This window comes from Rhagoletis pomonella, unplaced genomic scaffold (genome assembly GCF_013731165.1).
Source record: "Rhagoletis pomonella isolate Grant_MI unplaced genomic scaffold, Rhpom_1.0 Rhpom_scaffold_00002, whole genome shotgun sequence".
NCBI classification, from domain to species: domain Eukaryota; kingdom Metazoa; phylum Arthropoda; class Insecta; order Diptera; family Tephritidae; genus Rhagoletis; species Rhagoletis pomonella.
The window spans coordinates 77,341,723-77,357,367 of NW_023458556.1; the positions used below are offsets into that span (position 1 = coordinate 77,341,723).

The 15,645-nt window shown below is 38.0% G+C and overlaps 2 protein-coding genes across 2 annotated transcripts in view; one reads left to right on the forward strand and one right to left on the reverse strand.

Annotated features, from left to right (window-relative positions):
- LOC118754964 (plexin domain-containing protein 2-like) overlaps positions 1–4,011 on the reverse strand; it is a 90,804-nt gene extending 86,793 nt beyond the window's left edge. Inside the window, exon 1 of the mRNA XM_036489829.1 lies at positions 3,109–4,011. Coding sequence (XP_036345722.1) covers positions 3,109–4,011 — 903 coding nt within the window. The remainder of the gene's footprint in view (positions 1–3,108) is intronic.
- A 7,177-nt stretch (positions 4,012–11,188) lies between these two features.
- LOC118754973 lies at positions 11,189–11,866 on the forward strand. The gene has a single exon (XM_036489838.1). The coding sequence runs from the start codon at positions 11,189–11,191 to the stop codon at positions 11,864–11,866; it is 678 nt and encodes a 225-aa protein (XP_036345731.1).
- Positions 11,867–15,645: the final 3,779 nt, after the last annotated feature.

A 15,645-nucleotide genomic window follows, 5' to 3' on the forward strand; every position in this document is an offset into this window, starting at 1 on the left:
TTATTTATTTATTTATTTATTTATTTATTTATTTATTTATTTATTTAAGTCTATGGTTTTACCGAACCTAACAGACTAGATAACATTTAACTTAAGACTAATTATAATTTGACCTCAAGGCCAACTTAAAAGAACAGCGACTGGAGAACACATAAACATCTCTACTTCTATTCATTAAAGCATTTAGTTCACCTAACATCCTAGAAATAGGCTCATTTTGCGAGTACTTAGTTTTATAAAATTCTTTTGAGAAGATTTCAAAATACCTTAAAGATCGAACAGGAACATTCAGTTTTATGACCTGTAGCAGCACAGGACAGTCAATACTACCATTAAGAATATCATGTATAAACATGAGCCCAGAAATAGTCCTTCTTCCAGCTAGAGTATGAATATCAATTAATTTACAGCGAGAAATATATGGCGGAACTGGCAAATCAAACTTCAACTGGTATAACGCAAATTTTAGAAAACTCTTTTGTACATGCTCTACTCTTTTTGAGTGAGTATCAAAATAAGGATTCCAAATGACAGACGCATACTCTAGTTTCGATCTCACGAAAGCACTGTATAAAATTCTCTTGGTATAGGGATCTTTAAATTCAGAGCTATTCCTCTTTATGAAAGCCAATGACGAGTATGCCTTGGGAATAATGTAGTATAGGTGCTCAATGAACGTGAAGCCCGAGTCGAACACTACTCCAAGATCTTTAATTTTATTATAGGAGCTTATATCGGAGTCTGAAATATGATACGACGACTGCAGAGGTAAACGTCTTTTGTAGTACCTCACAAAACAGCACTTGTTAATATTAAGCTCTAGCTTATTTCGCCTGTATATCAGAGTTAGCGTTTACATATTTAAAAATTTTCAAATCATCCGCATATAAGAGGTGATTACATTGTTTAAAGCAAGCACTGGCATCATTAATAAAAATTAAGAAGAGTAACGGACCTAATATGCTGCCTTGGGGAACACCCGAAGTAGCAACATATGCATGCGATTTTACACCATCCACTGATACAAAGTTGACTCTGTTGACTAGATAAGATCTGAGCCAATCCAGAAACTTGGAGTGAAAACCAAATGAGCGTAACTTACACAATAATAACCCATGACAAACTCTGTCAAACGCTTTCGATATATCGGTATATATGGTATCTACCTGGCAACCATCGACAAAAGAAGAGATGCAGTAATTTGAGAAAACTGCTAGGTTGGTAACAGTTGAGCGTCCGGGGATGAACCCGTGCTGGGAAATAGATATAAACGGCTTAATTGCAAAGGTCATTTTAGTACTAACAGCTTTTTCAAACAATTTGGCAAAGTTAGCGAGTTTAGAAATAGGACTGTAGTTGGAAATTTGGCATTTATCGCCTGCTTTAAAGATAGGAGTAACAAAGGCTAATTTCCATTCATCCAAAAAAAATACCCAGTTTGAGAGACATGTTAAACAACAGTTCAGTGGTGGTTACTTCGATTAGTAATGCATTGTTTGAGGAAAAACGCAGAAATTCCATGAGCATCAGCCTGCTTCGAATTACTAAGCTCCCTAATCGAGCAAGATACATCCTCCTCGGATAATTCCAAACCTCCAAAATCCAGCGAGGGAGAAATCCCAATATCTCCTAATTCCCCAAACGATGAGAGATCAGAAACAAAATTTGATTTGAAAAAGCTAGCAAACAAGTTAGCAGTCTCAAAGGGTGATTTAGACGTCATCCCATTAAAAGACATAGACGACGGAATAAGTGAAGAAGAATGTTTCGAGTTAATAAAATTCCAAAACGCTTTTGGATCCGATTTAAAATTATGTTTAAAACCAAGTAAATAGTTTTTATAAAGAAACTTGTCCAAGCAATTGAAATCCGACAGGTATTTCACGTGGAGAACTCTGTATTGCCAATCACCCGTACTTTTAAACAATTTGAAATACTTATTACGCAAGTTTTTAAGGTTTTTTAATCTCCTATTGTACCAAGGTAATTTATGAACTCTTTTCGGAAAGACCGGAATATTTTCAGCACATATTTGCACAAGTTTTGATATAAAAATATTAAAACATTCAGAAAGATGATGACACCCAAATGATGTTACCCAATCAAAATCAGAAATGAGGTTATTGATATGGGAAAAGTCACATCGATTAAAATTCCAATTGGGGACAAATCCATGGGCTAACTTAGCAAATTCATAAAACTGAAGCTCCACAATGACAGGGGTATGATGTCCATCAGTAGGTGATATCGGATATTCAGACTTGTAAATATTATACTTTAATTCACTAGAAACGAAAATTAAGTCTAATATCTTTTTTAGTTCATTTACAAAACAATTGATTTGTGTTAATTGTAAACTATAAAACTCGTCAATCAAATAAAATTCATGAGGGCTCTTTACATTGCTGGGTATGAGCACATTTTCTTCTACATAAGACCATACTATTTTACTTAAATTGTAGTCTCCCAGTAGGCATAGCTGCACATTATTATTCAAAACTGCTAGATCTATGATATTATTAACATGGTCAAAATAAAGCTTATCTAAACTATTAGGCGGTATATATGATACACATAAATATAAAGGTGATTCTTGACCCAATATTGATACACATAATTGGTCCAATTTAGAATCAGTATTCTTTAAGGGAATTGCAGACACTTGCAAGTGATCCTTTGCTGCAATAAGCACGCCTCCACCACGAGTGGTGTCCGTAGCTATACTGTCTCTATCTTTACGAAACACTGAATAAACGTTCCTGTCAAAAAACTCCTCACTACAAAAGTCAGCATTTAACCACGTTTCAACAAGAAAAACAATGTCATAATCGGCATGGCACGTAGCCGAGTAAACAGCACTGGCCTTTGTTCGCATCCCAGCCATATTCTGGTAGTATATTTTGAAATTCGACTGAGGATTGCGGGATTCCGTAGCACAAACAGGCAGCAGTTGTAGTGGCTGACTTCACCTCCTTTTGAAAAAACTTGAATGGCCTATACTGATACTCGACGGCCAAACCTCAGAAGCTAAGATTTTATCATAGAAAGCAGGAACTACACCAAATTTCAGGTTCACACTCCGAAGCTTACTCATGTCACTCAGCTTACATCTGTGCCATTTTTTACAAGTTTATTGCAGGCTAGATGTTTAATGGCAATGCCAGTTTGTTTTGCGACATATTCGATAACGCTTTGCTCCGAGATTTCAGGGTTAAAAGAGGAGACATGCACCCATCTCTTCTTAACTATAACATCAAGTTCACTGTTTGCATTGCATCCACGAATAACATTATTCCGCCTCTTGACATTTCTATGAGGCACTTTAGTCCAATTACCTTTGTCACCACCAGGGCTACGAAGCAGAGGAGCACCAGAAATATCAATTGATTGAGTTGATAAATTTTCCATAGGGATTAAATTCGGATGGATTATTGATGTAGAGTGAATGTTATTAGTAGCAGCGGTGTTAAAAGCAACATTAGCATTGGTAGCCGTGCTAACAGCGACATTAGCATTGGAATCGATATTAACAGCAGCAATAACAGGACCAGTGGCTCTAGGTGAAGCTAACAGAGCAGCTGTAGTAGGATACGAGGCAGCAGATCTGAGGTTAACAGAGTAGCCTTTATCTGGACAAGGACCATGAGATGGAGATAACAATGCAATCGGGCGCGAATTCGAATCCACTGTATTGACAAATGTTCTATTAGATTGTAGAGCAGGTACGATATTAGACGATTGAGTGACAGGAACAGCAAGTGTACCATTAGCGGTGGAAGAACAAGTAGCACTATTGTTTGCGTTAGCAGTGTTTTGATACTGATTAACAGCACCATCCGAGTAACTATTTACCAATGAACATACATCCGCAATGCGAAGGTTGTTGTTGCCAGAAAGATATAAGCATTTTATTTCATTTTTTAAATCGGCGAATCGCTTGGCCAAATCTTTAAATTTCAACTCAACTGCATTCAAAATAGTATCCACGCTAAGCTTATACGACAATTGCATTGCGTCGAGTAGCTTCACACACTCCTCACACATAAATATAACCAATATGGCGGTTCGACTCAAATAGTCTCACATCGTATTCCGAGATGGGGCCAACACAGCAGCCACGATGAAAAATCTTTTTGCAGAGTCCTGAACATGACACAACACAAACATCGTTTCTTGAAAATGCCTTTGCACATTTTCCGCACAAGCCAACCATGATAAGATATTAAATAAATCAAAAGAAAACAAAATCAAAAACAAAAAGCAGGAGCAAGACGAAAACACGTCTGCTCTCTACGGCAGCTAATGTTGAATGTCGATCGCGTAATTGATATTTTTGTTATCAAACAGCTTCACGAATGGGGCATTCCAAGAAAACTACTGCAAGTAATTTCATCCTTTCTATCCAACCGACTAATTACAACACGGATAGACGGCTACCTTTCCCATAAACGCGCCCTGGAAAACGGGCTACCGCAAGGTTCACCACTCTCCGTTATTCTATATAATGTCTACAAAAAACTCGCTTGCCGTTGAGCTCAAAAAATCTGAAGGATTAGACTTTCTCGGAATCTACGCGGATAACACTTTGACAATATATTCAGGCCCACAAGGGGAGGTTGGAAATCACATTGAGTCCTTGGACCAGAAAATCAACATTTTGGCGAATAGCAGGGGCGCTAAAGTGCCCGTTATCAAAGTTGAAGCCTTACACGTGTGCCGTAAACAGAAATGTGCAGTGACCAAATTAAAGTTGAGAGAGAATAACATCCAGATCAAAAATAGTATTAGAATTCTTGGGGTAGTATTAAACGTTACTATGGAATAAACATTCGAAGTACGTTGTGAACAAACTCTACAAAGTTAACAATCTCATGAAACTTATCTGCTCTCGTAAAAAAAAGGTCCACATATAGAAACAGCACTCAACATATGCCAGTCCCTAACAAATGGCATCCTACAAGATTGCATTACAATCTATGGATGGACATCCGCTAATAATGTAAGGAAAATCAACACCGCCCTCAACAAAAGCTTCAGGTGAGCTATTGGCGCCCTTCCTCCAACTCCCTTGCATGCCCTAAGAGTTGAAGCACGTTATCAAGACTTCCAAGACACGCGTAATAAAAGCGCCGTGAAACTGGCGGCCAAACAATTACATCAACACAAGCAAGATTGCATGTATCTAAAATAAAATTTTTAGATGTAACTTCTTTAGCATTAAAAACACTATTAAATTATTGCTCGACTTGAAGCTGCCTATTCCGGAAAAGTGATAACAGCCAATGGCTACAAATTGACACCCAACTCAGCAGTCACACCAAAAACAACACCTGTGCTGCAGAATATTTGCATCTACTTTGTCGAATAAATGCGACATTTTCACCCTAAATACAGCAAAAATAGTTTTTCTTTTGTAAATTTAAGTATAAAGGGCTAAACAATTCTACATTTCGATAAAGCTACACCTAGTTCACTAATATACGAGTTATTGCCAAATACGAAAAATGTTCCAACTTGATTTTATATGGGAAAATTATGAGCTCTTTCTTCTGTCACGGGTAAGACAAAGAAAAGACACTGCTCTTTGGAGAACAGAACTTAAAATTTCTATCTGAATTAGATGTTTTACTATACAGAAAAGAACCAGCAATCCTAATAAAGCACAAACCATAACAACGATTAGTTGTTTATTATTAAAAAATTCAAAATTCTCCTTGCACGGGTGGGACAATTTTTGTCACGGGTGGGACACGTACGATTTTCTTCATGAAATGGAGCTTCTAGTGAGATCCATATCAAAGGGCTTAGGTACGATTAATGTAAGAGGCCAAATACAAGATCAATTGACCCACTTTTATCACAGTAGTCATTGTAAGACTCACGATATACTGCTGCCCTCAGGATCTATTTTAGGGGGCAATAGTTATACCAAGCGAAAGCTAGAAGTCGCCAGATTGATGTATTCAAATGCATGGGATAATGGATTATTTGCAAACGCATGACATTTTATATGCATTTTCCAAATGCACTTCTGCTCGGTGCATTTGATTGCAATGAAATTTCGAATGTGCCTTAATGATTTTCAACTTTGTTTAGACTAGCTAAGTATGTCTGGCTAACACTAACTACAGGTTAAACATGGATATCGACTCCTGTTATCACGTCGATAGTTATGTCTAACCTGCTGTTAGTGTTAACCAGACATTGAGTAACCGGCCCTAAGGCACGGTGCACCTTAGAGCGATACGATATGCGATACGATACGCGATAAGATATGAATGCGATATCGGCATGCTGAGTACGTGGGAATTGGTAGGAAGCGATGAAAACTGTGCACACTTGCACGACAGCGACACCGCTGAGATATAATATCGTATATCAGTAATCTTCAGAGATCAAACATCGAAACCAAGAAGAATAAAACAAGGGGTTCCACAAGGTGGTGTTCTCTCCCCCTTACTGTTTAACTTCTACATCTCGAAACTCCCCCAGCCTCCTGAAGGAGTTTCCCTGATCTCGTACGCTGATGATTGTTCGATTTTGGCGTCTGGGAATGGAATTGATGACCTCTGCTCAAAAGTAAACGGCTATCTCTCCAGCCTTTCTCGCTTCTTCACTGCAAGGAGCCTAACCCTCTCCCCAACGAAATCAACGGCGACCCTCTTCACCACCTGGACGAAGGAGGTCAGGCTCGAATTAGGCATTCACGTCGACGGCACACCTATACCGACGGTGAACAACCCAAAAATTTTAGGGGTTACCTTTGATAGCCTGCTCTCCTTCTCCGCGCACACAACCGCAGTTGTCAACAAAGTACAGAGCCGCAACAAGGTCCTAAAGTCGCTCGCCGGCAGCACTTGGGGCAAAGACAAAGAAACGTTGCTGGCAACATACAAGGCAATTGGCCGGCCGGTTTTAAATTATGCAGCGCCAGTTTGGTCACCGGGGACTAGTTGGACGCAGTGGACGAAGCTACAGACTTGTCAGAACGCCGCACTCCGGACAGCGACTAGGTGCCTTCTGATGACGCCTGAGCACCACCTACACAGCGAGGCCCAAGTGCTCCCCGTAAGGGAACACAACAAAATGCTCTGTAAGCAGTTTCTGGTGGGGTGTCACAGAAGCGAACACCCCAACAGACCACTGCTGGAGGAGGAGCCTCCGCCCAGGCACGTCAGGGGGCACCTATTCGTGTACAAGGACGCAGTCCAGACCCACACAGACCAACCACTGGACCCAATGACGTACAGACAAGCGATTAACGACATTCATAGGGAGTCAGTCTCCACCTACCTCGACTCCCGGCCTAAGAATGTCGTTATCGGAGCCCAATCACCACCTGTGGAAGAGACGGAGCTTCAACTACCTAGAGAGACCCGCGTTACCCTGGCTCAGTTACGGTCTGGATATTGTAGCCGCCTAAACAGCTACCTGTCCAGACTCGACCCAAACATCCCAAATGAGTGCCCGGCATGTGGAGACTCCCCCCACGACACCAACCACCTCTTCACATGCCAGCTCAATCCGACTCAACTAACACCCCTCTCCCTTTGGTCCGACCCCATCGAAACAGCTCGTTTCCTGGGCCTACCGTTAGTTGAGCTTGACGATAATGATTAAAAGTTGACCCGAAACAAGCGGGGCTTAGTAGTGCCGCTACAACAACAACAATATCGCATGCGTATCGCACGTGCGACACGGTTTCCTCAACGAGGTGAGATTAGTATTGCGCGGTATTTTTTGCAATAAGCATGACCATTTCACAGGCGGAAGCATCTTCCTCAATTTTTTTTTTGTCGAATTTATAAAAAAAAAACCTTGTTTATGAAACTATACAGAAAAAAACGACTGTACAACAGACATGACTAGTTTGGCATGGAGAAATATAGCGTCTGAGGTCAAGGCCACAGGTAAATGTACAAAAGAATATTTTTTGTGATGGTTTATTTGCCTTTGTTTTCACATCTTTAAAAAGAAATTTAAAGAATCCAATAATTTTAAACCTGCATATTTATTTTTGATTTTGAATAGCAAAAAAGATTTGGTGTTTGTTTATATGTTAATGATTAACTGTTTTGTTTCAAATATTCTAATAATTAGTAATCAGTGTAATTAGAAACAGTTAAGAAATAACCATTCATTAACCATTAAAAGAAGAAATCAAATATAATAACAAATACTAAAAAATGATGTATATATGTAGGTAATTATTTTTGATTATTCGTTTTATTTTTATATGTTTTCTTCTTATATGTTTTTTATTATATTTAAGGAGTTTTTAAATTAAAGAGAGAAAGTACAAATTTGTGTGCTCTATCATGATACAAAAAAGAAGGTAGTTTCAATAAACAACTTTTTGATTAAAAAGCGGATTTTTGACAATTGCTCAATTGTGAAAAATTCGAAGCGGCATTACCCAATTGTAAGTTTTTTGGTGTGGGACATTTTGTATCCTAAATTTGGGATTATAAAGAAAACAGTTGTATTAATATATACCTTTTAAAAATAATCAATATCTTATCTTGAAAACGTTTAAATTTTACATTAAATTCGATAACAACTTGCCACATCATTATTTTAATATTAATACAATTTTAGTGAACATATTTTAAAATTATGTTAGTGTCCTCATGTCATCTCATTATTTCACAATGTAGTTTTCTATATCGGATACGTGATTCTGATGTAATTCTGAAATTACACATTTACACAAATTACTGAAATTACACATTTCGATGTGTTATTTAATACATATTGTCTTTGTCCATTTAACAGCAATGGAATTTACTTTGGAACCCATGGGCCGTAAAATTTTTCTAGCAACACATATTGTTTTCACATGAAATTTTGACACACCCAAAATTGAAGGATAAAATAAATAGATAAAAACAAATTTTCAATAAAACTGATTTGTGTAGTCCAGGGGTGTCTTTAGTAAATGTTTTGGAGGCTGTTTTAATATATCCTATCTTATTATATATTTCTTAGCTTTTCTACATTCTGAGAAGTTGAGAGAATGAAGTCTAATGTTCGTTTTTGGTCAACTACGACGTTTGATTTAATTTTTTGCAATCATTAGTTCATTTCCCTTGAGGAGTCACAATGCCCATACCGGCTATACCGATTTTTTTGAAATTTCGGACACAAATCTTCCAAGAATGGTTATAGGCTAAAACAAACCCGATATCTAAAGGGGGTGTGGAACCTCCCATACAAATCGAATTTTTCGTAGTGCATATCTCTGGAAGTATTTATGGTAGAGTCCTGGAACTTTGTATGGATATATGTATATGAAGTCAATCTCAAGCTCATGGAAAAATATGAGTTTATTGGAAAATGCGGCGTGCCACCGTAGAACTAGGAATAGAGGTAATGAAATCAATCCCAAACCTATGAAAAATGGGGGTATATGAAAACAATCTCGTAGCCGTTGAAAAGAGCTAGCGGTATAAGCCAAATAAACTAAAATTCTGGTGACGCATAAATACCTCTGGAAACATTTACCTAGAATACTGTGATAAGGTATTTTTCCAACGAAAATATGTACAGAAAAACGGGCGCCAAACCTTCTGGAAAGTAACATGATCACAGGGTGTATCCCGAAAACCATTTTAAGCTAAACCTTCAGGGATTACATTCTTGCCAAGACCCACAGACATAAGCCGAAATTGCGTCGCAAGTTTTATGCTCGGCTTGGGTAAGGTTTAACCACTTAACCCCCCTTTGTTTTCGTCGCTACTGAATTCTATAAACTGTCAGCTTTCACACAATTTAAAATATACATGTGTATTTAAAAATGTCATCAAAATTGTGTTGCTACCCTGCAGTGAAACCCCAAACTAGTCAGGAAAAATACTAGTTTACAACTAGAATTTCCTGACAGAAACCGAACTAGTTCGAAAATGTCCAGACTTGTACCAAGTACAAAACGATTTATGTATTCGTGTCCTGTTTTATTTGACTTCGACAGTTGAATACAATAGAGTACACAAAATATTATAACTTTTATTTGGCTTTATTGTAAACCGTTAAAGCGAGTACCATACTTGTTAAATAATGATTAATATTCATAATGATTATTAATTAAAGCGTGTTTTCAATGATTAACATATAATTACTTAAAAAAATTTAATTACATCATTAGTTTGTTATTTTTGATCATTTTCAATTATTTTCGAATTTTTTTAATTAAACGGTTACTACAATTATTTATTTGATTAATTTCTATTATCAATCAACAAGCCAAACTATAGACAAAAATTAAGAATTATTTTATTCTTATCCAAATCTCAAATTTCAAACATTAATTATTACTTTTATAAATTTTTAATGAATTGCATTTATTTTAATGACAACTTTTATTTTTATTTAGTTCACTCAAAAATTAACTAAAGTATCCAGTCGTCGACTAGCTCTCGGTGCGAACGGTTGTTTTTCTGTGTTTCCCTTTTTCTGCTATTCCATAGCCCGTCAGTGAAATACAAAAACAAACAAACAAATACCTCGCGTCTTTTTTCACTTACACGTGTAGGTGTTTTTTTTTTCTTAATTTGCTGCAGGTGCGAATTCCCAGCTATAATGGCCCGTAGGGCCTCTAACCTTGGGGACAACAGGTTTGCTGTATTAGCTCCTAGTCCCCCATCAGTCAAAAAAACGGAAAAAACTATCCGAATTCCCAAATCTACCTAACCTGGTTTCGGCAAAGTCTGACCCAAAATATATTGTTGTTTCCTCTAAAGACGAGAATAAACGCTTGACTAACTTTTCATGCTTCGCAGTAGAAAGATCGTTACACATCATAAGCAAAGATATCATCAGCGTATCGGAGCTTCGTGATGGTAATCTTCTACTTCTCGTCGAAAACAAAACAGCAGCACAAAAATTTATATCCGCCAAACAGTTGGCAGGACTTTGCGAAATCACGTGTAAGTACCACGATAACTTGAATTTTGTAAAAGGAACTATATACGACCCATACCTCCACCACGTCTCAGAAGAAGAAATTGTGAAGAACTTAGAACTGCAAGGCGTAGTGTCCGTTTACAAATTTAAAAAACGTGATAATAAATCGGAAAATAGTGGTGTTGTCCTACTAACTTTCGACCTTTTCAACTTGCCTCAGTCAATCAATGTGTCATGGCATAAGGCTCAAGTAAGGGAATACATCCCAAATCCCATGCGATGCAAAATGTGCCAATTGTTGGGACACACTGCAAAGTACTGCAAAAACGAGCCTATTTATGTCAACTGTAGCCTCCCTCCACATAGCAACAGCGCATGCATACGTACTAAGTGCGCAAATTGTCAGGACGAACATCCCTCCAATTCTAACAAATGCACCAAGTTCATACAACAAAAGGAAATTCTGAAAATTAAAATTCAGCAAAAATGCACACTGAAGCAAGCTAAAAATAAATACATAGCACAGCTACCCCAAACCTCATCCCCATCATCTTTTGCTGGCGTTGTCAGTAACGCAGCCAATGTACCCCTCAAAGTACAATCAACCTCTCTTACCCCCACTGATAACATGCAATCAACAACATTAAAAACAAACCACATAGATAATACGTTACCCACTCCACATATTACTCCAAAAGTGAGCAACAAATTCGTCCTTAAAACTCCTAAACCTATAGTCACAGAAAACGAACTATCGGAGTCCATATGCAACAACACAAACACTTCTGTCACCACTAAGAGTTTTCCATCGTCAGCAACCGCGAGCAACGAAGCTAGCCCGGCACAACCAACCCCATTTTTAAGTTTCTCGCCATTTACTAGCCTTACCAAGCAGCTTTTGAAAAATAACAATTATTTCACTTCACAATCTACATCACTAGACTCAGATGTAGATATTTCCTAAAAAAAAAAAATATTTCTTTTCCCTTCTTTTTGTCTGTCTTTTGTCCTCCACTGAGATGACTTTCACTTTGTTGCAATGGAATATCAAAGGACTTATTAATAATTCGCACGAACTTCAACTTCTCATAAAAGAACATTCCCCGTCACTTATATCATTACAGGAAACCCACTTACCTCATAACAAAACTACAACCATTTCAAATTCGTATAATCATTATTTCTTTAACTTACCTCAAAACACATCCGGTAAACAAGGCGTTGCCGTCCTTGTAAAGAAAGATATCCCACATAAACAAATTCAGGTGCAATCAGATATATCAACTATTGCTATCGAAATTAACTTAGGATTTATTATCACACCCCACCACAACAAACTTTTGAATTAAAAGACCTACAAAATATTATTAAAAATTTTAAAACAAACCTGATTATAACTGGAGACTTTAACGCCTGGAGCCCCTTCTGGGGCTCCGGGGTAACAAATCAGCGAGGGAGAGTGTTAGAAGATCTTATCCTCACAGACAATTTTATTGTCCTCAACGATAATGCACCCACGCATTTCTCCACACACCAGTCATTCACGCATGTAGACATAGCTTTATGCTCAGCGAGTATTGCCCCAAAGCTTTCGTGCTCCACACTGGACTGCCTGCACGGTAGTGACCACTTCCCTCTGGTTACAAAACTTACATCCGCCATCTCAAACCCCGGCAAACCGAAGCCAAAATTTAAAACAGAGAATGCAAACTGGTCCAAATTTAAAACAGTGGTCATCTCAATGATCACTCAGGCCCCAAAATCGAACAATGTTAATAAAGAAGCTAGTTTACTCCAGAAAGCTATCCGTACCGCTGCACACTTTTCAATGCCACAAACTCACAGCAAACAACTCAAGAAAGTAGTTCCATACTGGTCCGCAAGCCTGAGCAGCCTGCGAAACGAAAAAAAGAGGCTTTGGTATACCTACCGGAGAAATCGGTCTGTATATAATCTTATTAACTACAAAAGAGCGAACGCGATTTTCAAAAAGAACATGAAGGAAGCTAAACGGAAAAGCCTGGAGTCAATAACAGCGTCGATAAACCCTACCTCAAATCCAAAAAAGGTCTGGTCCGACATCAGAACTCTAACCGGCTCTAACAAACCCCCCACCATACAGTTTTTAGATACCAACCAGGGCCCTATCTACGCGCCAGAAGAAATGGCCAACCATTTCGCGACTATCTGGGCGGAGTATTCGGAAGACTCCAACTTCAACCAAGAGTTTATTTCAAAAAAATATAATACCATCAGCAATGAGTACATTAACACCACCAAACTTACTCATAGCAACAGGATTGAATGTCCGTTTACCACATTTGAGTACGACTCCACAATTTCCGCGATGTCTGGTAAAACACCCGGCAGGGACAGAATATCATATCCAATGCTAAAAAATTTACCGTGTCAAGTAAAAGAAAGGGTTATTGACTTATATAACGATATTTTCGAACACGGTATATTTCCGCACATGTGGAAACATGCCATAGTGGTTCCAGTCCCTAAAACAAATGGCCCCTCCACAATGACTTCCGGATATAGGCCGATATCCCTTCTGCCTTGCTTGAGCAAGGTACTACAGCGAATCGTCGCAAAACGGATAATGTGGTTCGTAGTTACTAAAGGGTGTACAAGTCCCAATCAATACGCATTTAAAGAAAGTCATAGTACAATTGATGCCCTCTTATCGTTCGAAAATTTCGTTTCCAATGCCATCGCAACAAAAAATCACGTCTTTTCCCTTAGTCTAGACTTCGAAAAAGCCTACGACAGGATCGGCATTCACGTAGTTTTGAGGCAACTTGCTAGATGGAAAATTGGTTCTAGAATTTATAATTTCGTAAAGAATTTTTTAACAAATAGAACTTTCTCCGCAAAAGTTAACAATAAATATTCTAAAACACACAAGCTTCAAAACGGCATACCTCAGGGCTCTCCGCTCTCGGTAGTTCTATTTATAGTTGCTTTTGATGAAATTAACAACATACTTAATAATTACAAAAGAATATCCTATGTAATCTATGCCGATGATGTCATTTTGTTCACTAAATGTAAAGAGTTATCACAAGTACATACGGATTGTAACCAAATCCTTACAGACATTTCCGTTTGGTCACAGAATTCGGGAGCATCTCTTTCTTATGAAAAATGTAAAATGTTACACCTTTGTAATAAACATGCTTGTCAACCGCTTAATTTAAGTATCAACAATGTTAATATTGCGAACTGCGATAGCTTAAGAATCTTAGGTATTATTTTCGATAAAAAACTGACTTACAAAGATCATTGTACTTATATTAAAAAAAACCTAATAACTCGCCTTAATATTGTTAAGTACCTATCGTCGAAGCACTGCTTTGTACACCCAACAACGCTTATAAACATAACGAAAGCACTTATCCTGTCAAAAGTGGACTATGGCCTAACAATCTATGGACACTGCTCAAAAAGTCAGCTTAAATTAATAACACCAGCATACCACGCAGCAGCTCGGAGAAGCATACGGGCCTTCCCTACTTCACCACTGAAATGCATTTTAATGGAAGCTGGACTTCCGTCCATACAAGAACGAGTAACTCATAACACACTGAGGCTAATTCCTAAAATACTTAACGGCAATAATCGCACGCTCAACAAATTGGTAGCTTCAGAAATTATAAGAAAGAGACCACTAAAACGTAAGTCCACAATCGCCAGATGTATTTCTTTGGCGAAGGCACTAGGCCTTACAATTACACCAAAGACTCCAGTATTCAAAACACCGCCGCCTTGGCAATGCCTCAATAGTTTTATTTGTTCCGAGCTCATGGCCTATCACAAAACGAATACTTCACCACTAGTTTTTCGTAGTATTTTTCGCGAACTCAATACAGACCTTAAAAACAAAGGTTGGAATTTTTTATACACGGACGCGTCGAAAACCATTTTTCATACAGCATTTGCAGTTGTGGACGAAAACAAAAATACCTTGCGTGCGGGTCTACTCTATCCTTTTTGCTCAGTTTACACAGCTGAAGTAGAAGCGATACGTCAAGCGGTTAAAATTGCATTGATCACAAACAAGAAGTTTATTATCTGCACCGATAGTCTTTCCGCAATTAACATGTTGACTAATGTGAAGAATAAAAACGCCCTTGCTTTGTCAATACGCTCCATGTTGTCAGATCGAAAGGAAACGATAAAAATTATGTGGGTCCCAGGCCATGTTGGCATTGCCGGCAACGAAGCAGCTGATCAGAGAGCAAAACTTGCCACTAACGAACCACTAATTACTTGCCAGGCTGTACTAAATAGTGACGTACTCCTACTAATCCAAAGGCAAATAACAAATACTAAGATACAGAATTGGACCAACTTCAGACATCACTATTCTAATTACAACCTAGATGGAAATAAACCAAGTTTTCCACTGAACGTATCCTGTAAAGATTTAAGACTCTTTACTCGGCTGCGAATTGGTCACTCAATCATCACGCATAGCCACATTCTAAAAGGAACAAATAAACCGCAGTGTCCATATTGCAATTCAAATAACCTCACAGTAATTCATCTTATTGACGAATGCCCATCCTTTAACATAATCAGGAAAGAAGTTTTCGGTATTAATACCCCGTCGAACTACTTAACCCTTCGATTTGTGAGAAGGTCCCTAGGGACTTTTTCGTATTTCATGTGCCTATATCTTTTTGTTCAATGCATTTTTGAAAAGAATTTATACATGTATTCCAAGAATAAATTAAG